Below are 20,549 nucleotides of genomic sequence, written 5' to 3'. Positions count from 1 at the left end.
AACCACAGTGTGATTGGTAAAGTAAACAGTCAAAGAAAAAGAAGCAAAGCTGCACCCTAACAAAGTTTATAACTTTATCTATGAAACAAAATTTTATTTGGCCTTAACCGAGTAGTTTATTTATCTGGACAAATAAAGTCTGCATGTTCACATCCTTGAGTAACAAAAGAAAAGAAGTTTTGAATTCTAGAATTAGTTTAGAAAATTGTTCATACATCTATTTTCTACTGCTTATCCAATTAAGTGTTGTGATCTGGGAAAAGCCTATCCCAGCAGCTATAGTTTAAGAGGCAGGGTACACCCTTAGAGTCACCAAGTAACCTAACATGCATGTTTTTGGACTGTGGGAGGAACATGAAACTTCACACACAAAGTCCGGCAGGATCAAACACTGGACCTTCTTATTGGGAGACAATGTCATGAACCACCACACCATCATGCTGCCCTAATAAAATTGCATATATGTGGTTGATATTCTTGTTTGAATTTTATGTTTTTTTAAATGCAAATCATGCATGTAAACCCTAACATGATTTGCTGGAGGCACACGGATCTGTTAGAGATTATTAGTGATATGCACCAGTAAATGCAGCCTAATCCTGGTTTGAACAAACATTAACAGGAGGTGAAGTTGTGTTTATTGTCTCCAGCTGTTTGAGTTGATCAGATCCCTTCGGTATATCACAGTCCACCTTTCTTTAACAAAGAGACAGAGTCAAAGCTTTGGGGTTATGATTACATGCAAATCCTTTTCATTTTAAATCAATAAACTAATAAAAATGATGTTGCCAGCAACACAGGCATAAGATTTAAGGTTTTATTGACATTCTTTCTCTTGTCTGAAATGGCATTGCTTCACTATTTAAAGTGCCAGGTTCACCACTGCATTGTCCTCTTGTATTATGGTTCGTTTGAATTTTGCAGTTTCTCTATTCTGGATATTATGGTACAAGCATACAAGCAGGAATCCATGTCATGGTGGTCTTAAGAGTTTGAAAACAAGGCAGTGGGACTTCTTTAACTTTTGTAAAGGCATTTCATCTCTCATTCAAGAGGCTTCTTCACTTCTGAATTGAATAAGAGTCTTGAATCAAAGGTGACCTAAATGTCCCGTCGCCTTCTTTTCAAGCTCCAAAGACTTGAAACAAGTTTAATATGTAAAAATAATTTTGCACCAAACACTATCTTTCAGGCTATCCATGATATATTTCATGTCATATTACTGAACAGTTTTTGAGAAAAACAAAATGCCATTTTTTTTCTTCTTAAAATGGTAAATGTTCTCAGTTTCAACATTTGATGTTTTCTTTGTTCTCTTGTGAATATAATATAGGTTTGTGGGATTTGCAAATTATTGCATTTTGTTTTTATTAACATTTATAGAGCATCCCAACTGTCTTTGAACTGTGCTTGCATATCATATTAAGCATTTCATAAAGGGGAGGGGTGTGCTGAAACTAGGAAGTAAATTTGAACATGTACATCAATAATGCAATTTTTTTTTCCATTTGCATTTTTCAAAAGCTTTGCTGTAATACAAAAAGACAGTTACCAGTGACAGATGTGAAGTCAGCCTGAGTCAGAATCCACTGAGAATTCTTCTTCCAGTGCTGACATAATTTATAATGTATTTAATAACATATTTTATAATTGTATAATGTATTTTATCTCTCTAGTGCAGTATTGCTTTTACGTATTACAAAAGCACTGCTTTAAAATTGTCTGTTTGTTTACTGTCACCTGTACGGTAATACCCAGAATAGAGGAGCAACACATTTCTAGCCGCAGGTAGCCTTACTGCGTCTTTACAAACTGGTTCACTTAATCACACTAACTCTTGAATTATAACCTGTGGTATCAACAACCCCCCCCCCCCCATTGTCACTCCAGCTGAACGTTTGAACTTGATATCACTACTGTAACAGTGCTTAACCCACCCAGCCCTGTGGTGTAAATATGCCGACAGGCATATATAAACAGCTTTTCATCCACAGCAGGGAAAAAAACCCCAACAATAACAACTTTTGCTCCACGGGAGAAAAAGCTGCCCTTCAGTAATCAATAGTGGATCCACACTAACAACGATTCAGAGATCAGCTGCTGACCGTCAACTTATCTTTGCTGAGCTGGTCACGCACGTACACAAACATTAAATGGCCAGCCTTCCCAGGCCCTGCTTCCCAGTTCCAGCTGGAGCCGCTCCATAGTTCAGTTGGAACTATGGAGCGGCAAATTTGTGCTGTTTGTGGTGGGACTAACCTGTACACAGCTGATATTAGCAAGGAAAACATTACAGAGTGCTTCACTTACCTTTACACGGAGCTTCCCACAGGAGACGATCACCTGCGCCACACAGTTCATGAAAGTGAAAGTAAAATAAAGATGGGAGTAAATACCCAGCCCAACACATGACACAGACAATAAAAGACACACTGTGTTTTCGTGTGCGTTATTATTTAAGGTGGAACTTCATTTTAAATCCACAGACGTAAAATTCAAACAGACAAAGATAACTTTTCATAAGTTAATGGCTTAAAGGGTTAATCTATGAAAAATAAGAAGCACTGCGAGAGCACAAACCTCCACCTGGCAGCTGTCTCTCTGGGCAGTATTTGCTTTTAAGGGTATTGTAATTTTTGTAAATGTCAATTTTGTTTTCTTTGTTCTTTTTAAATGCACTTTAAGAAGTTTCAAAAGATTTGTCAAAGGTTGACCAGACATTTCACCGTTAATAAAATGTCAGAGGTCCAAAGTAATGGGATATTTAGAATTCCCATTTATATATTATCCCCTATATTCCTATATGTTGTCACATTGGCGGCAGGAGACATAGTTTTAAACGGCTCTATATGGCATTATTATCACTCTGACTTTCTATGGAAGAAATATTTCTTCCATAATCAACAGACTTTTTTCTTATTGTAATTAAGAGTTTGTCAGCATATTTGAGAGGTGGCATTAATCTATTAATGTATAATCTTTTATTTAATCTCTATGTTATGTCATGTTCACAGAAACTAAATTTAAAGCATGAAAGTTGTGATCATGAACTTTACCCAAAGAGGGCAGTGTTAGCTCTCCTTCACCCAGGTAACTTGAAGAGTAACAGTTATACCTGAAGCCATCATATTAAACACACATGACTGGAATTTCCTGATTTGTGAAGCGTAATGAGCATTATTTTGTAAAATTTTATAAAATAACTATAATTATAATTATAAAAATGGGTCTATAAATTGTAATTAAACTTCGACCTCGGACTTTATAAATATATCAGTGATTGATCATAGATCCCTGACTGTGTGCAGTTTTATTCGCTGACAGCTGTTGAAGCACCATCAGAGACCGCCCCGTCCTGTCTTCCACCTGCATTGTTTGAGCTCAGAAAGCTTCCGAGGCTGAAAACAGATCTCTGATTGAGGAGAGAAGTCCTCCACCTCAAGGAGTGCTCTGTGGCAGAGGTGCGATCTGGTGTCCTTTTGTTCTGGCGTGAGATCACAGACTAATTCCTGCCTGACTCAATGTGAAGCCACAGACTCTGGTTGTGTCATGTGGTATAAGGTGCCCTTTAAAACAGTAAATCACAGGACTGTGTGTCAGGACAGAGCTGACTACTGGAGCTTTGTTTCTGAGCCTAATTTTATTTTCAGAAGCTGGTGGTGAGATTCAGGTACCAACAGCCTCTTGTTCGGGTTTGTACATCAGTATCAGACATTTTTTCAGTGTCTCCATGCAGGTCATATATGAAGAAATCTGCAATTATATCATGACGTTTTCATCATTCACAGAATCCACAGAATGAAGTCGGTTTGGCTCCCGAGCCTCTGGTATATAATCTGCTGATGGCCGTTTAAGCTTCTGCGCTACAGGTGAAGTTTTCATGGTGGTGACTGTCCTCTAGTGGTCACCATTAGTAACTACAGTAGGTAGTGTGGTACACTGATGGTTAACACGCGCTGAAAAAAAACGACTATAGTTCAACCAGTGCACTAAACTAACTCTGTTTAAAGTAGTTCAAACCACATGAAGCGCTGATAGCTTCAGTGGACTTGGTTGTACTTGAACCTTAGTCGTTCGGCTGAGGTAGTCTGGTGGGCGGGGCGATCTCCTGTTTCAGGTCAGCCTCTGTTTATTTCCTGGTTAGTTAAACTGGCTTTTGTCATGTTTACGTGAATATTTATACTTTGGTAAGTGTTTGTTCGTCGTTTATTCTTTGCTTTTGTTTGCAAAGTTGCTCATTTGTTTGTAAGAGCGGATCTGTAGAGTGTTTATTTTATGTGATTATCAGAGCCCAGCGTGCGGACTGGTTAAGTATGATGGAGAGATCTGTGAAAGCAAACGCGCTGATAGAAGTGTAACTTTAACAAGGGAACTTTTTAAAATCGTATCTCAAGTCTTTGTGTTTTCTTGTTTTTTTTTAATTTTTTTATGTCAGGTAGTCTAATAAACTTGTTAAGCACACAGATCAAAGTCTTAAACATACCTAAGAATATTTTACAGGAAGTGTTTGATTGTTATTTTTTGCTACATTATCTGATTTAAGTTCAGTTACATGTTTGCTGTAGTTTAAAACCTTGTTAAACTTGTTAAACCTGCTGTACACAAACATTTAACTATCTGTTTTGACCATGCCTGTATACACAGCTATTAACTTTCTATTTGCCTCCCAGTTAGATCTAAAAGCCACACAGTGTTAACAGAATTGTTGCTGAACAGTTTATTCAGCTGTAAATGTGCTTCAACATGGCCAAACAGATGGGCAAAGTTGAACCACAGATTAAACTATTTTATTGAGTTTCATCTCACAGTAAAAACTGCATAGATCACAAGGAAGCAGAGGGTTAGGGCTGGCAGCTCCACACAGCACAAAAAGGAGGAGGACTTCTCACCATCTGCAGACTGTTCTTATTTGAACCCTGATCCACTGTTTTGTTGCCAAAGTAAATACATTGGCGTCGACCCATGTAAGACACAAAGCTCCTGCAGGTGAAGCATGGACAATTGAGTACTCAAAAAACATATTAAGAAAATGAGAGAACACAATCACATTAACAACTAGTGGATGCATGTGAATCTTACTGAAGTCATACGAGAGTTGCTAACAGGTGGGATAAAAACCTAACTGTGACATACATGTAATTATCTGACAGCTGACAAACCTAAACCTTGTAAAATAACGGAGAAAAAAAGAACATTAAACACTTATGAAACTAGTTGTGATGTTCACAGATGGCCCACATGATGTTTTAATAGTCTGACCTGTCTTAAAGAAACTTATTGATACAGTTATTTCTGCCTGGATGTACGTTAGATTACTCTGATAACAGATAATGATCATTACTTATATTAGTATCAGTATAGCGCTCAGGCAGAACGCTGTCCACCTATTATCTGTTTTTTTTTTTTTTATCTGTCTCCTACTATTAGCTGCTGTCCCTTGTTTTCAGTTCATCTCCAACAAATCTGATGTTCATCCACTCATGGAGTTTTGTTTGTGTGAAGGAGTGGGCCCGGCTATGGATCAGTGTGAGGACAGAGAGGAGGGAGTTCCTCCCTCTAAAACCACTCTGTGTGGGGAACATGAGAGCCAGACCAAAGCTCAGAGGTGAGATGACCATCTCTAACTGTCCATGACTCTTCTCCATGTCACAGCTCAGCACTCACATCACTGAAACTTCATTATTCACAGGAACCAACCTGAACCCAGCTGTGTGTCCTTAAAGAGCAACGATTCAAAAGAACTTGCGACTGATTTCAAACAAAAAAATTCCTCTAGTAAAACGTAAGTTGTTATCAATATTAACTGATTTAAAGAATTAACTTCAAATCCACATATGAAGTTTTTTCATGCAAGGATATTTATTTTTAGGACCCATCAGACGCTGAATTCTCTGAGACCTGAACCCAGCTGTGTGTCCTCAAAAAGTGAACAGCCAAATAATTTAAACACCAGTTTTAGACATACTGCCAAAAAGTAAGTTACCATAATATGAAAATGAATATTTTACAAAAAAGAATATGATTGTAAAGGCTTAATAGAACAGCACTGATCACAGAGTCGACTCCTCTGAAGCTGAATCCAGCTGTGTGTCTGTGAATTGCAGCCAGTTCAAGAAGCCACTGTGACATTTTACACAGAATCTTTTTTCACAGGCAAAGTGAGTTAACCCCTCTGTGATGGCGAACCTCCCGTGTGTACAGAGTTTGTCAAAGATGTTCTGAATAACTCTCAGAAGTACTTTCAACTTTAAAATAACAAATAGATTTGTAAAATTTGACAAATAGATAGATTTAGTGTTATATGTGCCACTGTTTATATCTTCCAGGAGAGTATATGCCCTTTAATGAATGCACAATGCTTTCTGTTATCTTATTTTACAAGATACACAAGACACTGGAGCATTAAACTTAGAACTGCTAAAGCTGTAGCTGCGGTTTGGGCTAGTTTTCACTAGTATTTTGGTCCTACATTGGGCCAGTATTTGCTGTTTTAGTTGCACATTGACATATTTTTTTTTCCAAGTGTTCAAATCTAACCCACAATAAAAGAAAGACAAAAATTTAAGCACGATCTGGTCTAAAGTGAATAAAAGTCAGGAACAATGATTTACAGTTTTTTGCATGTGCTTTTGGATCCTTGAGTATTTTACTTGTACACCTAATTAATTATTATGACATAAATGTAAAAGACCTAATGACGTTCAAACAAGTGACTGGAATTAATTCATACTTTCAAAATAAACAGAAAACTCACAAGTGTCAGAAAACATTTGCATTTTCTCCGAGAGATAATGGTTATTTTTTCGCTACACTGATGTTATTACTTCGATAAGATTATTTTGGGTCCATTAAACACTAATTAGTTTCCTCAAAATAACTCATCATTTTGTTGGCATCACAATATGAAAGTAAAAATAACAAATTATATCCTATCTTCACAATTAGAAGTCACATTATTCACTAAAAGTGGTTTTGTTGCTGCTGTGAAGGTGAACTGCAAAATCCTTCAAAGTAAAGGGTCGTCTATTTTTTTGTATTGTTTGGCAACTGGCAACCTGTAGAATATTCAAACAGTGCATTTAAACAGAAAGTCAGACATAGTAGAAGCAAAAGAAAGACAGTAAAGCTGCATTGATGATTTTTGCTTCTTTTTTTTTGAGCAGCCAAAGTTTGGTCAGATTTTTGTTCAAAGACATGCAGTTTGTTGGGATAGGTTAATTGATTAATGCAAATTGCCCATGGGTGTGAATATGAGCGCGAATGGTTGTCTGTCTCTGTGTGTTAGCCTTGCGACAGACTGGCGACCTGTCCAGGGTGTACCCCGCCTCTCACCCTATGACAGCTGGGATGGGCTCCAGCGCCCCCCGCGAAAAGGATAAGCGGATGGATGGATGGAGGTTTAGTTCAAGTTTATATCAAATATTAACTAATAGTTTATGTTTTTACAGGATGCAACAGGAGAGCTCAGAGGTTCCTAGTGGTCAGTCTGAACAGCAGGATCAAAAACACCTGGACTCCATATTTAGGGTCTGTACATTAACAGAAACGTCCTTCACTTGAGCTAAGAATCAAACAGGACTGTGTACTAATATAACATCAAGCAGCACATGTCTGTGAAGGTTCTCGGTCATCCACTCATCATAGTCTAAAGAGCTTGGAAGGAAAGCATCTGGACTTCCTTAAGTTTCTTGAAGATGAAAAAGCCAAAAGGGCTTAGGGACGCTCCCAACGGGGCTTAAAAATCTGGGACTCTCCACATTTGCTCTTAGAACCGAAGAAGCTTCTCGGATGAGAGTTGAAACGTCTGCAAGAAACTTCAAGAAGTCCAGATTCTTTCCTTCCAAGCTCATACATCAAGTAGCGCAGTTTCATCAGATTAAATCAAATTCTTGTTGATGTAATTCAGTTCAACAAAATTCTCTGGCATTGTTAATATGACATCATAAAGAGGACAAACTTAAAACTCTACAGTAACACATGTTTTCAGTGTTCAAGTTTGTATTTGACTGACTGACTAGCTTATGTAAAGCTGTGTAGTCATTATTTCTATACATCCAGTATAGATAAGGTGGCAGGCTTTGTAATAAAGTTCCTTTATAGTAATTTGTAGGCCTGTAGGTTGAAATTCTGTACAAAACCAGATAAGATGTTTCTGATAATTATACCATTCATGTTAAAAAAATATACAGTATTCTGTTCTAGTTGCTGGAAGAAAACATTATCACTTTTGTGAAGAATGAACTGAAGAAGATCCAGAAAGTTCTGAGTCCAGATCATCCAGAATGTTTAGCGAGTCAGTGGAAGGATAAGGAGATGTTAGAGGGTGAAAACCAGAAGAGGAGCAGCAGAGAAGCTCTTCTGAAGATGGTAGATGACTTCCTTAGGTGGATGAAACAGGAGGAGTTGGCTGACTCTCTACAAAGAAGTAAGAACATTTCTATAAAGACCAGGTGTAGTGTCCAGATCAGGCATGTTTTTTTCCAACTAGGTTCATAAAAAAACAACACCTGGCTGCTATCACATTATGTCCCACTCCCACCACTCATTCCATGTTTGTAATATTTCCTGGTTATAAAGTTCTGACTGTGTTGTGGTGTATGTTTGTGATTTCATCAAATCCACTCAGCTTTTGTGACCTCACTTCATCAATGAAGAGTGAGAGGTGTGTTAGCAGGAAGAAAACAGTTTTTAGAGTCTGGCTCAGGCAGTATTTACCGTCCTGAGCAGCACCGTCATTGCAAGCCCTACAACCGCTTGTGGCAGGGTGTGGGAAACAGGGGTGGGCCAGTCGTCTAAGGAGCTTGAAAAGAAAAGCGTCTGGACTTGTTTTCTTGTTTCTTGAAGATGTTTTCACCTCTTGTCTGAGAAGCTTTTTCAGTTCTAAGAGTAGGGTGAGTCTTGGATTTGTCTCATCATAGCCAAAAGGTCTAATCTTCACCTGAAATTTCACTGGCAAACCATAATTTTCCTCTAATATTTGTTTTGGACCATAAAATTATTTTACCCATATCCTTTTAAAGAGAGCAAATAATGTTCTAACATAGTCTTGCCAAATATGCATAATTTTACTGTGCACACAGAAATAAAATTATTTCCCAAATATCAAAAATCACCTTGGTTGAAAGTATGAACCTGGATACTAATAGCAAACTGTGTATCTTTCCAGAGAAGAGAGGCCAGAAAGCTGAAGGCTCTGCCTCCCATTCTACCTTTAAATACTCTAGGAACCACAAGTAAGCCTATGAAATTTTCTAGATTTAACTGGGAGCCAATGAAGAAAAGCCAATATGAGAGAAATATGCTCTCTTTCTCTCTAGCCCCTGTCAGTGCAGCATTGTGGATCAGAATGTTCTCCAAACATAAGAACCAAAGAGCCCTAATTTCGTCTTATCTGACCTTAGGATGTGGTTTCAGTATGGATAGTCTTTTTCCAGGTTGTGCTTAACATACTGCAAACTGGCTTGAAGATGTCCAGTCCAATTCTGCAGAAGTGGAGGTTTTCTTGGTCTGCCACTAATTATTTGGGTTTCACCAACGACTGTATAGGCGTTGGCTGAATAGCAGTGGTGCCGGTCAGAACTAACAGGATGTTCAAATTAGGTTCTTCCTTCTTTACTGTCATTCGTTAACACTACAGCACAGTAATGCAACCACAAGCTTACAGGTGGGGCGTACAAGGACTCGTAGGTGTGGGAGTGGGTGTCTGTGGTCTGTAAACAAAACGTATACAAAGTGCTGAGTATAATAAACAATCAAATCATGAATTATGCATCATTAACTGTTTTCCAGTATAGCCAGAAATACAAATGAAAATAAACATTGCACTTCTACATAAGCTAATTCCCTGAATGACATAAAAGGCCCAAGACTGTCCTTTCCAGACAGGTATTGATGTCATTTGTCTTTCCAGAGTCTTTGAAATCTTTCATTCTTACTATTAGATACTATTATTAAATACTATTAGAACTTTGTATATCAATATCTTGGAGAGTGTCAAGAATTCTTTCAATCAAGTCTAAGCTGTTTTTTTTGTCTTTGGTATGCTTTCTCAAGTGACATCTCAAAGCCTTGCTGTGGTTCTTATATTGCGTGCAAATTAGAAGAGGATCCTCAATTTTAACTGGATTTTCTAAGCTGCGAGACTTACAACGTTAATGCTCAAAAGTAGTTTTTCAGGGGGTTAATAATATTGAGCCTAATAGTTTTTGTTTTTTTCTGAAATCAGTCTGAAATTGTGTACAAGCATAAATCATTCCTACTTTCTAACAACAAGTAGTATGTTCAGAAATGTTATTTTGAAAATCCCACTTAACCCTTTCACACATAGTGGTCACTATAGTGGACAACTATTCAAAGGCTGTTTTTTTTTTTGTATGTGTGTTAGTGTTAATGGTATAGTTGCACATAAACCACTACATTGGACACTGATGTGTCAGTCTGTACCCTGCCACTCACTGGTCAGCCAGTGGGTGGCAGTCCACATCAAGACATCACAGAGCCTCTACATATATTTGTTACATTTGTTACACATGCTCTTATATTGTTATAAAATATATTTAAAATATATAAAAACATATTTTTGTTATGTTATAGTTTTTATACAGTGTATATTATTTATTCGTTTGTGAAATTCATAAGTCAAAACGTATGTTGTCCACCTAAGGGGACATATAAAAAACTGAAAAGTTCAAAAACCTTTTTTTCATGCCTAAAGATGAATAAAAATACTTTTAAATATCCTGATTGAGGTTGTCATATTTCATGCATGAAATGGTTAAAAAAGCAATTGGGAAAGTTAGCGGAATTTTTGATAAAGACTTTGATAGGTGGGGAATAATTTTGCCTTCATCTGTATGTGAGTCTTCCTGTTAGGGAATTCAGGATGTTCCAGCTTTCCTCTTCTTTCAGTATTTTCTGAAGAAAGGCATTGTTCGGATGTTAACAAAACATCTTTGGTCCAAGCATCACTTACATAAAATGGTGCATAGCTCTTAATGACATTGATTGATTGATCATACTTTATTCATCCCGAGGGAAATTGGGTTAAGGCTGCCAGCCGTGCCAGCGCCGACATTCATGGAGCTATATTTTTTTGTGATCTTGGAAGCCACACTGATGAATCTTCTCTCATGAGCTTCTCATTCTACAGATGCTCTCTGTGCCAAGTATTGCAGCCTGGTGCTATGCCTTAAGTTCGTTCAGCACCTTCCTCCTCAGGTGAAGTACCCAGAATCATCTCACCTGATGTTTGCCTTTTCTGCTCACACTTTGTCCATCTGGTCCTACAGATTCCCACTAAGTAGTTACACTACTGCACTTCTGTGGCAGTTTGAGCTGATTTCCCGATCTTCACAACACTTTCTTTTCATGAACTTATAATGCATATCCTAGGTGGTTGAAGACTGGTTGGCCTGTGTTTTAGGGAGATCCTGGCATTCAACATATAAGAATAGGGGAAGAACAATTTTCCTTTTTCTTCTTCACTGTGTCAGCGGATGTATTGTTTTGGTTTTGGGTTGCTAGTCCATTACCTAGCCTTTCTTATCTAGGGTTGGGATGTGAAATGTAAGAGTTACATCTTCTACATTAATATCAAATGTTCAAATTTATGGGATTTGTTCTTTGTTCAATCAGGAACTCCAGCTACATGCCAACAACATCTCAAATATACAATGAAGAAGAAGTTCCAGTGCATGTTTGAGGGGATTTCTAAAGCAGGAAACCCAACTCTTCTGAATCAGATCTACACAGAGCTCTACATCACAGAGGGAGGGACTGCAGAGGTCAATGATCAGCATGAGGTCCGACAAATTGAAACAGCATCCCGGAAACTAGACAAACCAGAAAGAACAATCAGGCAAGAAGAAATTTTTAAAGCCTCACCCGAAAGAGATGAACCAATCAAAACAGTGCTGACAAAAGGAGTGGCTGGCATTGGGAAAACAATTTTAACACAGAAGTACACTCTGGATTGGGCTGAAGACAAAACCAACCAAGACATCCATTTCATATTTCCGTTCACCTTCAGAGAGCTGAATGTCATGAAGGAGGAAAAGTTCAGCTTGGTGGAACTTATTCATCACTTCTTTACTGAAACCAAAGATGCAGGAATCTGCAGCTTTGAAGAGTTCAAGGTTCTGTTTATCTTTGATGGTCTGGATGAGTGTCGACTTCCTCTGGACTTTCAGAAAACTGAGGTCTTGACTGATATCACAAAGTCCACCTCAGTCAAAGTGCTGCTGACAAACCTCATCAAGAGAAAACTACTTCCATCTGCTCGCCTCTGGATAACCACACGACCTGCAGCAGCCAATCAGATCCCTCATCAGTATGTTGATATGGTGACAGAGGTCAGAGGGTTCACTGAACAACAGAAAGAGCAGTACTTCAAGAAGAGATTTCAAGATAAAAAGCTAGCTATCAAAATAATCTCCCACATCAAGACATCACGGAGCCTCTACATCATGTGCCACATCCCAATCTTCTGCTGGATCACTGCGACAGTTCTGGAGGATGTGCTGAAAACTAGAGAGGGTGGACAGCTGCCCAAGAACCTGACTGAGATGTACATATATTTCCTGGTGGTTCAGGCCAAAGTGAAAAAAGTCAAGTACGATGGAGGAGCTGAAACAGATCCACACTGGAGTCCAGAGAGCAGGAAGATGATTGAGTCTCTGGGAAAACTGGCTTTTAATCAGCTGCAGAAAGGAAACCTGATCTTCTATGAATCAGACCTGACAGAGTGTGGCATCGATATCAGAGCAGCCTCAGTGTACTCAGGAGTGTTCACACAGATCTTTAAAGAGGAGAGAGGACTGTACCAGGACAGGGTGTTCTGCTTTGTCCATCTGAGTGTTCAGGAGTTTCTGGCTGCTCTTCATGTTCATCTGACCTTCTTCTGCTCTGAACTCAATCTTCTGGAAAAACAAACACCCTCCAAAAAGTATGAATCAAGAGAATCTGCAGAGACACGTTTATATCAGAGTGCTGTGGACAGCGCTTTACAGAGTCCAAATGGACATCTGGACTTGTTCCTCCGCTTCCTCCTGGGTCTTTCATGGGAAACCAACCAAGCTCTGCTACAAGGACTGCTGACGAAGACAAGAAGTAGCTCAGTGACAATTCAGAAAACAGTGGAGTACATCAAGAATAATATCAGTGACAATTTGTCTGCAGAGAAAAGCATCAACCTGTTCCACTGTTTGAACGAACTGAATGATCATTCTCTAGTGGAGGAGATCCAACAGTCCCTGAATTCAGGAAGTCTCTCTAGGGATGAACTGTCTCCAGCTCAGTGGTCAGCTCTGGTCTTCATCTTACTTTCATCAGAAAAAGATTTGAATGTGTTTGATCTGAAGAAGTACTCCCCCTCTGAGGAGGGTCTTCTCAGGCTACTTCCAGTGGTCAAGTCCTCCAAGAAAGCTTTGTAAGTACACAAATTTTAGTTGCTGGATTGTCTACAAACAGCAGGAGAACAAGTTAGTAGAATTAGTTAACGTGTGTCAGTAAGTGGATCGTTTTATTGATCATTTGTCCTCTTTTTCTTAAAGAATGAGTGGCTGTAACCTCTCAGAGAAAAGCTGTGAAGGTTTGTCCTCAATTCTCAGCTCCCAGTCCTCACATCTGAGAGAGTTGGACCTGAGTAACAATGACCTGAATGTTTGGGGAGTGAAAAAGCTTTCTGCTGGGCTGGAGAGTCCACATTGTAAACTGGAAACTCTCAGGTGAGATGTTTATTATTTGAGCTACGATACCTAGAAGCAGCCTGATGACAACAACAAAGAAACATTTTCTCTCTTGCTATGCTTGCTAACTAGTCAAAAAAAGGGCATTCAAGTCCTCATTCTCCTGTAGGGTAAAGCAATTTGATAAAGCAAGACATGTGCTTTATTCAGTCTTAAGCAACTGTTAGTAATGTCTTGAGTTTTCAGGGTCTTTACTTTTAGAATTCTATTAGTATTTTATTAACACATTTTCAATGAAAGGAAAAGCTAATTGTCACCATTTAAATTAAGAGTTGTCATCATTTTAGCCATAAGTATGCTGTTCTCTAATACCATTAAATTGTACACTGGCATTCCCACATGAACTGACATGTATCTCATTTTGCATGTCTGCAGTCTGTCAGGCTGTCTGATCACAGAGGAAGGTTGTGCTTCTCTGGCCTTAGCTATTCATTCCAACCCATCATCCCATCTGCGACAGCTCGACCTGAGCTACAATCATACAGGAGACGGGGGGAAGCTGCTGCTATGCGGACTTGAGGATCCACTCAGGAGGCTGGAGACTCTCAGGTATCTGGGTGATCTTGTTACTAACATTATAAACACATCACTTTATAATATAAAATGATAGGATGATCTGAATTTGTCTAAACGTATCACTTTAGCTTGGAACCGGTTGGTGTCGAGTGGTTGATACCAGGTCTGAGGAAGTGTAAGTATGTTTTTGTTTTGTAAAATCACAAATGAGAGTTTTTCCCTCAAAGTAGTGACAATTTTCATTGATATCCAGATGTGATGCAGCTCAGCAGTGAGTAGAATTGAAATTAGTTTGTATTTAAACCAGAGCATGAGATATGATTAAGAAATTTCAATCAGTCAGGTGGTTTTTAATCACAAGATAAACAGTATAAACAAATAGTTTTTATTGAGTGGTGGTTCTTTATTCTTGGTATCTGGGTTGGTGGACTACCCTCCAGTGTTGCCAACAATGTGTTACTGGCTGTCAAGTTGTCGGCTGAACCTCCTCAGTTGGCACCAGAATATGTGAATACTGGAACACCACAGTAGGTTCTTCATTACAGACAGCATTAAGTTCACTAGAGGGAAGATTAGGGATGGGTATCGTTTAGGTTTTATCCGATACCAGTACCAAACCGGTACTTTTGAAACTGTGCCGGTGCTTAAACGGTGCTCGAACTGGTGGTTAAAGAATGAAGAACACACACTTTGTCCAAAAACCTCTCATGTTTAGCTGTTTTTTTTGTAAAAAGATAACAATGTTAGCCTTTTCTGCAGCTATAGGGCATATCTGGTCTCACTCTTGGCTGGAAGCAGTGCTTAAACAATGGAAAAAAACACAAACTTTGTCCAAAAACCTCTCATGTTTAGCTGTTTCCCACTTTTTCTTTGGTCATTTTAGCCTTTTTGGCCAGGGTGAAGGGAGTATCTGCCATCAAACAAGAAGACAGCCGCATGTAACTATGACAGTGTTTGCTAGTTCACCTTACATGCATTAATTTAATAACGTGGTTAGCCTACTCAACGTAAATTACACACGAACAACATTAAGCTACTGACCCAGAGAAGAACGGCTGCTGCTGCCATCATCATCCGTCATCATTCTGCTACACTGACAGGGCTAGGGGCCAGGACTCTCCTCTTCGGGTTCTTGGGGGATGTTGCTAACTCCGGGTCCGATAACAGGCACCACACCCGCAGTAGATGTGCACGGTGTGAGGTCTTGCAGCAAGCTATTAAATACGGTGCATTTCTCGGCTTTTAAAAAAACGCTTTGACAGTATCACAGTATCAGCTTAAAGCACTTGTTGCAGGCTGCTGAGTTTGCATCTTTTGCTGTGAAGTACAGCCAGACGTTTGACCGCTTCGCCTTGGGCATTTTTAATCTGTAGCTCTGCTCTAAAAGAATGTACGTACCTGGGCCCGCCTACTATGCTTGCAAAGGTAAAACGATTGGCTAGAATCCAAAGTGTATGACATCTCAGTAAAAAAAGCACCAAAATAAAGCACCGAAATAAAGCACCGAAATGTGCGCTGCTTTTCGGTCTGGTTACTACCGTTTATGTCAGAACTGGTGCCATCATGGCACCGGACACCGGTACCCATCCCTAGGGAAGATATGACTACTGTTGCAAGATCAAGGTTATAAATTTGCACTCATATCCACTCTGCACAGATACATCCTCTCTTCCAACAGCTAGTTTAATGTTTAGTTTCATGTTGTGATTTTTAGTTCGTTTTGTGATGTTTATTTCTGTGAAGAGTTTTCCCAACAATAAAGCTGCGCTTTAAGTTAACTTTCCTTTTCTGAGTCCTGCATTTGGGTACACATCCTGCCAGCCACACAGCACTCATCATAACATCATGCAGCTTTATTTTGAGTTAGTTGTAATTTCATTTCTTTTATTAAAGCACTGGACCAGATCACACTGCAGTAGTTAGGCTGTGCCAGAACTTTCTTCTTGGCTCTTGACGGAGGCGGTCGCACTTTTCTCCTTCTCCCTCTGCCTCTCCCTCTCCCTTATCTTCCCTTGGCTTCTCATGTCTTTGTATAGTCTCGCTTATTCTCTAACCCTAAGAGAGTCTCCCAGACTTGTTCTTTTAAAAACCTAAAGAAGACTTATGGATTTGATCAACTGGTCCCTTGACGAAATTGACAAACTCCTGGGCTTGGGAGAACCCAATTGTCCTGCGGAGATGTTTGCTGCCAGGTACTCGATGGTGTTACGAAATCAGTTTCACCCGGTTCTTCTTTATTCCTCGAGGCATCCAGAGACGGCACCGGACTCAGTAGTCATTTCACAAAACCTTTATTCATCTACAGTTAAGCATGCATCTTCTAGAAGGGGAGATGTGCAAGGCCAGTGTCCCTCTGCAGATCTTCCACTCCTTTGTTACAGTCAGCTTTATAGAAGTGACCCCATCATAAAACCCCCATGGTGTGTTGAAAACTCTGTGTTTGTGTGTGTATGTGCGAGCACGTGAGTGCCTGTGTGTGCGCGTACCCGTATGTCTATGTGAGTGCACGTGAGTGACTGTGCATGTAGGTGTGAGTGCATCGTAACAGTCAAAGCACTGTGTGTGTGTCTCTGTGTATGTGACTTCCTGCCGGTCATAAAAGTAATCTCCTCACTCAATCTACACCAAATTCCTTTAGACAACATACAAAAAACAGTTAACATATTACAAACACTGAGACCCCCACTCTGCATCCACTGGGCCATTGGCCTCTTGTTGTCTTACATTTACAGATAAGGTGGAGAGTCTCCTGCAAACCTACTTCTAAGTTTATAACAATTCTGACCGTTTATTAGATTCAGGTTAAAGTATCAGCATCCACATCCCCCACTGTAGCTTCCTGTCTCCTTTTATGACAGGCAAACCCCCAGTGTCAATAAATTCCTTTCCCTCTAAACAATTACACACACACTCTCAGGCCTACAGCTAAGCCAAACTAAAACACACAGACAAATCCTTCCTTATTCCTCTGATCTATTGCTGGACCCTCTCATCTAAGCAAATTTAACACATTATATTCTAATAATTGTTTTCTTGTACTCACAATGGTCGGTTGCGTCGTGTTTCAGGTGACACTCTTGATAGAGAACATCAAACGACATCTACCAATTCAGAACCATGATAACAGAGTTCTGGCTGATTGGAGCTGGCTCAGACCTGGCTTATCGAAGAACAAGAAACACCTACAGCTGTTCAAAATCCCACAAGGCTGGCCGACATGATAGACGATGGGCAGGGCAGTGAGTACTCACAAGGCCACCCGCGTCGACCGAAGACTGTTGACTTTTGCCTAACCGAGTGAAGGGACACTTTCTATCGGCTGAACACACACACACACACACAGTCACACGCACACATACGCATGTACACTGACACAGACCTACACTCACCCCCCCAACCCCTCCAAACGCCTTCAAAGCTTATGTCTTCTGTGTTGTGAGATGTGATGATTCATGTGCTATGTGCTGAGGTGGGATTTTTTTTCTGTTCACAAACTGATCTCCCTGTTGGAGCTCAGTCTGGGGGGAGTTCTTTTTTCTCCTCGTCCTTCCTCATGTTGTGCATTTTCCATTGTTATACCTCTCTGACCTGTCTTCCCCAAGTGATGTTTGTGTAATGTGTGTATGGTCGGAAGGGTAAGATGGCGCTGACAAGGCTTGCAGCCTTAACCCAATTTCCCTCAGGATTAATAAAGTATTGTCAATCAATCTTGTCACCACTGACAGACCTCCACTCATTTTACTTACATTATCAATATGTTTAGACCGTGTTCATTTACAATCCACCATTAAACCTCATAGTTTTGTGTCAAACAGATAAATGTTAAAAGACAGCTTAACTGCAGCTGCATTCTTTTTTCTCCATCAGATTCCTGTCAACTCACAATCGACACAAACACAGTAAACAGAAAACTCCAACTATCTGACAACAACAGGAAGGTAACCCATCTGAAAGAGGATCAGTCGTATCCTGATCATCCAGACAGATTTGACCGTCCTCAGCTGTTGTGTAACAATGGTCTGACTGGTCGTTGTTACTGGGAGGTCGAGTGGAGAGGAAGGGTTGATATTGCCGTGAGTTATAAAGGAATCAGAAGGAAAGGAGACAAAAACCACTCATGGCTTGGAAGGAATGATCAGTCCTGGTGCCTGAGCTGCTTTCATGATGGTTACTCTTTGTGCCACAACAACAGTGTAACATTCAGTCGTCTCCCCTCCTCATCCTCTGTCTCTAACAGAGTAGCAGTGTATTTGGATGCTGCTGCTGGCACTCTGTCCTTCTACAGAGTCTCTTCTGACAGCCTCAATCACATTCACACCTTCAACACCACATTCACTGAACCTCTTTATCCTGGGTTTGGGCTTCAGAATGACACCTCACTGATTATATGTGACTTAAAAGAACACAGAGAAAAACTCAGAACTCTGAAATCATCTAAAACAAACATTAGCAATAAGCTGCCTTAGTATTTTTTTTTTTTTTCAAAAGAAAACAACAGGCAAAGCTTTGTTACTTTAAAATCCTCCTGATATGGCTGCTGCTTTATCTTTAGTTGTGGGACCAAACAGAAATGGAAGTGTGTGAGGACTGTCCTGGTATCAATCTGTCCTTCTAGAGACTCTCGCCTGATTTCCTCATCCACATTCAGGCCATGAGTATCACAATAGCCGAGCCTCATTAGTTTGGTTTTAGGTTTCAGAATGACACCTCAGTGTATTTAAAAGAGTTTAAGATGTTTTTAATTATGATGGTTCAACTGTGAGTGCCAGCATTATCCAATGAACAGTACTGGCTTTTTGTTATGTGCCTGCTGTGTATTATGGAGGAGCTGTTAAGAAGACAACCAACTCTTTTATTGTTTACCAATAATTTTAGAGCTGTTTTATAATGAAAGTCAGTTGTTGGTGTTTTTGAAAAATACATAAATACGTATGTTCATACATAAATTGTCAAAACGTGAGCTTTGAGAATTTATGCAGAAACCCAGCAGATGAAGCTCTGAAACAATCGAGCTGCACTAGTTCTCCCAAATAAATTATCCTAGAAATGTTAGAATAAGTGTGCAGTCTAGTAAACTCTGCCTTTCAATGGCTGAATCATGGGTAACTGTGGTGTAACACCACAAAAAGGCTCATTTATGTCTTAAAGACTTTTATAGTATGTTGGAATAATTCATGTTAATCTCTGCATCAGAACTTCAAGTGCAATACTTTTACTTGAAAAGAAATAACTTGATGTTATTTAAGATTATGTAGGGTTTTTTGTTATGGATGATGTTATATAGTTTCATGTTTATTTTATTTATTGAGTTTATTGTTTGAGCTAGATTAATTCCACACTCTGCAACAAGCCTATGTGCCATGCTGTCTAACTACCACCGGAGGGTAGTGTTGGCCTCCATGGGAGTGGGGTGGGCTAGGAGAGATTCAGCTTTGTATTTATTGTATTTAAAAAAAAAATTTATGTCCTCTTAAATCCTAAACGACTTTTATATTACAATGATCAGATCTGAAAGAATATGAATAAATAAATAAATAAATAATAAAATAAAAGGACTCAACTTCTTTATTACTCAGATGCAATGAGAAACACCTGTCACTGTAGGGTTGGAAAAAAAAAGTTTTAGTCTCATTTCAGGTTGGTTTGTGAAGTATGTGTGACCACAACCTGAACACCACTGGAAGACTTTCACCTCAGTATCAGCAGGTAAATATTTGATGTGTGAGCTGTCCTAAGTCAGACAGAAGCCAGATCAATACTAAGAGGTTGCTGCATGTCTCTTTACCTTCATGTTTTTATTTAACCACTCCTGCTTCTTCTTCCCAATATGCTGTTTGCTATATGAGTTCATAACATGCTCATTGAGACAAGCTAAAGCATTAGATTCTGAACATGACCTCTGACCTCAGCAGCAGCCTTTATTTACACAAATGACGTATGTCTGAAAGGCTTAGGAACAAAAGTTCGCCCGGTCAGCGCCGACCTCTGAGTCAAAAAAAAAAGAAAAAAGAACTGGTGCAAACCACAAATGTAATATATCATAACTTAGTTTGTGTCAAAATTGTCTGAATATGTTTTTTTTCTTCATGTTTTTAAAATTCCAAACTGTAGTTTCACACAGAATATATTTCAACATGAATCCACACAGATTACAGCAAATGTTTGACAGCAGCACAAACTGCACCCTCTGATGGGACCATGGAATTACACATTCACTGTTACTGCAAACTGAACATCCAGCCATTTTCTGAACTGACTGACATATTGAGGTTCTGAGAAGGCTTGGAG

General features: G+C 39.4%; 1 protein-coding gene and 1 long non-coding RNA gene across 5 annotated transcripts; both read left to right on the top strand.

Moving 5' to 3' along the window:
* Positions 1–4,032: 4,032 nt before the first annotated feature.
* LOC100702047 (NLR family CARD domain-containing protein 3) lies at positions 4,033–13,430 on the top strand. Of its 4 annotated transcripts, none has more exons than XM_019365357.2 (7): positions 4,033–4,117; positions 5,448–5,605; positions 5,690–5,782; positions 5,870–5,974; positions 7,449–7,527; positions 8,203–8,425; positions 11,635–13,430. In XM_019365357.2, exons 2-7 carry the CDS (start codon positions 5,481–5,483, stop codon positions 13,428–13,430), a joined length of 2,421 nt encoding a protein of 806 aa, XP_019220902.1. In that variant the 5' UTR covers positions 4,033–4,117; positions 5,448–5,480. The 4 variants fall into 4 exon arrangements, with proteins under 4 accessions (XP_019220902.1, XP_025759136.1, XP_013121210.2 ...); XM_025903351.1 differs by having other exon boundaries at positions 4,097–4,187; positions 5,503–5,605; XM_013265756.2 differs by having other exon boundaries at positions 4,097–4,187.
* LOC106096852 (ribonuclease inhibitor) lies at positions 12,758–19,228 on the top strand. The gene is made up of 5 exons (XR_001223203.3): positions 12,758–13,426; positions 13,551–13,724; positions 14,121–14,294; positions 14,390–14,436; positions 18,129–19,228. It is a non-coding gene; the product is annotated as a ribonuclease inhibitor (long non-coding RNA).
* The last annotated feature ends 1,321 nt before the right edge of the window (positions 19,229–20,549 follow it).

Source organism: Oreochromis niloticus, linkage group LG23, assembly GCF_001858045.2.
Source record: "Oreochromis niloticus isolate F11D_XX linkage group LG23, O_niloticus_UMD_NMBU, whole genome shotgun sequence".
In the NCBI taxonomy this organism is placed as follows: Eukaryota; Metazoa; Chordata; class Actinopteri; order Cichliformes; family Cichlidae; genus Oreochromis; species Oreochromis niloticus.
Note: the sequence above shows the minus strand (reverse complement) of the source record. Positions and strands in the feature narration are given on the sequence as shown.

What these genes read in the sequence shown, in the direction of transcription:
- LOC100702047 (XM_019365357.2), top strand. Translation starts at nt 5,481, where the DNA reads ATGGAGTTTTGTTTGTGTGAAGGAGTGGGCCCGGCTATGGATCAGTGT. An exon ending in ACCTGGACTCCATATTTAGG is followed by an intron (nt 7,528 to 8,202) that starts GTCTGTACATTA and finishes ATTCTGTTCTAG; the next exon opens with TTGCTGGAAGAAAACATTAT. An exon ending in GGCTGACTCTCTACAAAGAA is followed by an intron (nt 8,426 to 11,634) that starts GTAAGAACATTT and finishes TTGTTCAATCAG; the next exon opens with GAACTCCAGCTACATGCCAA.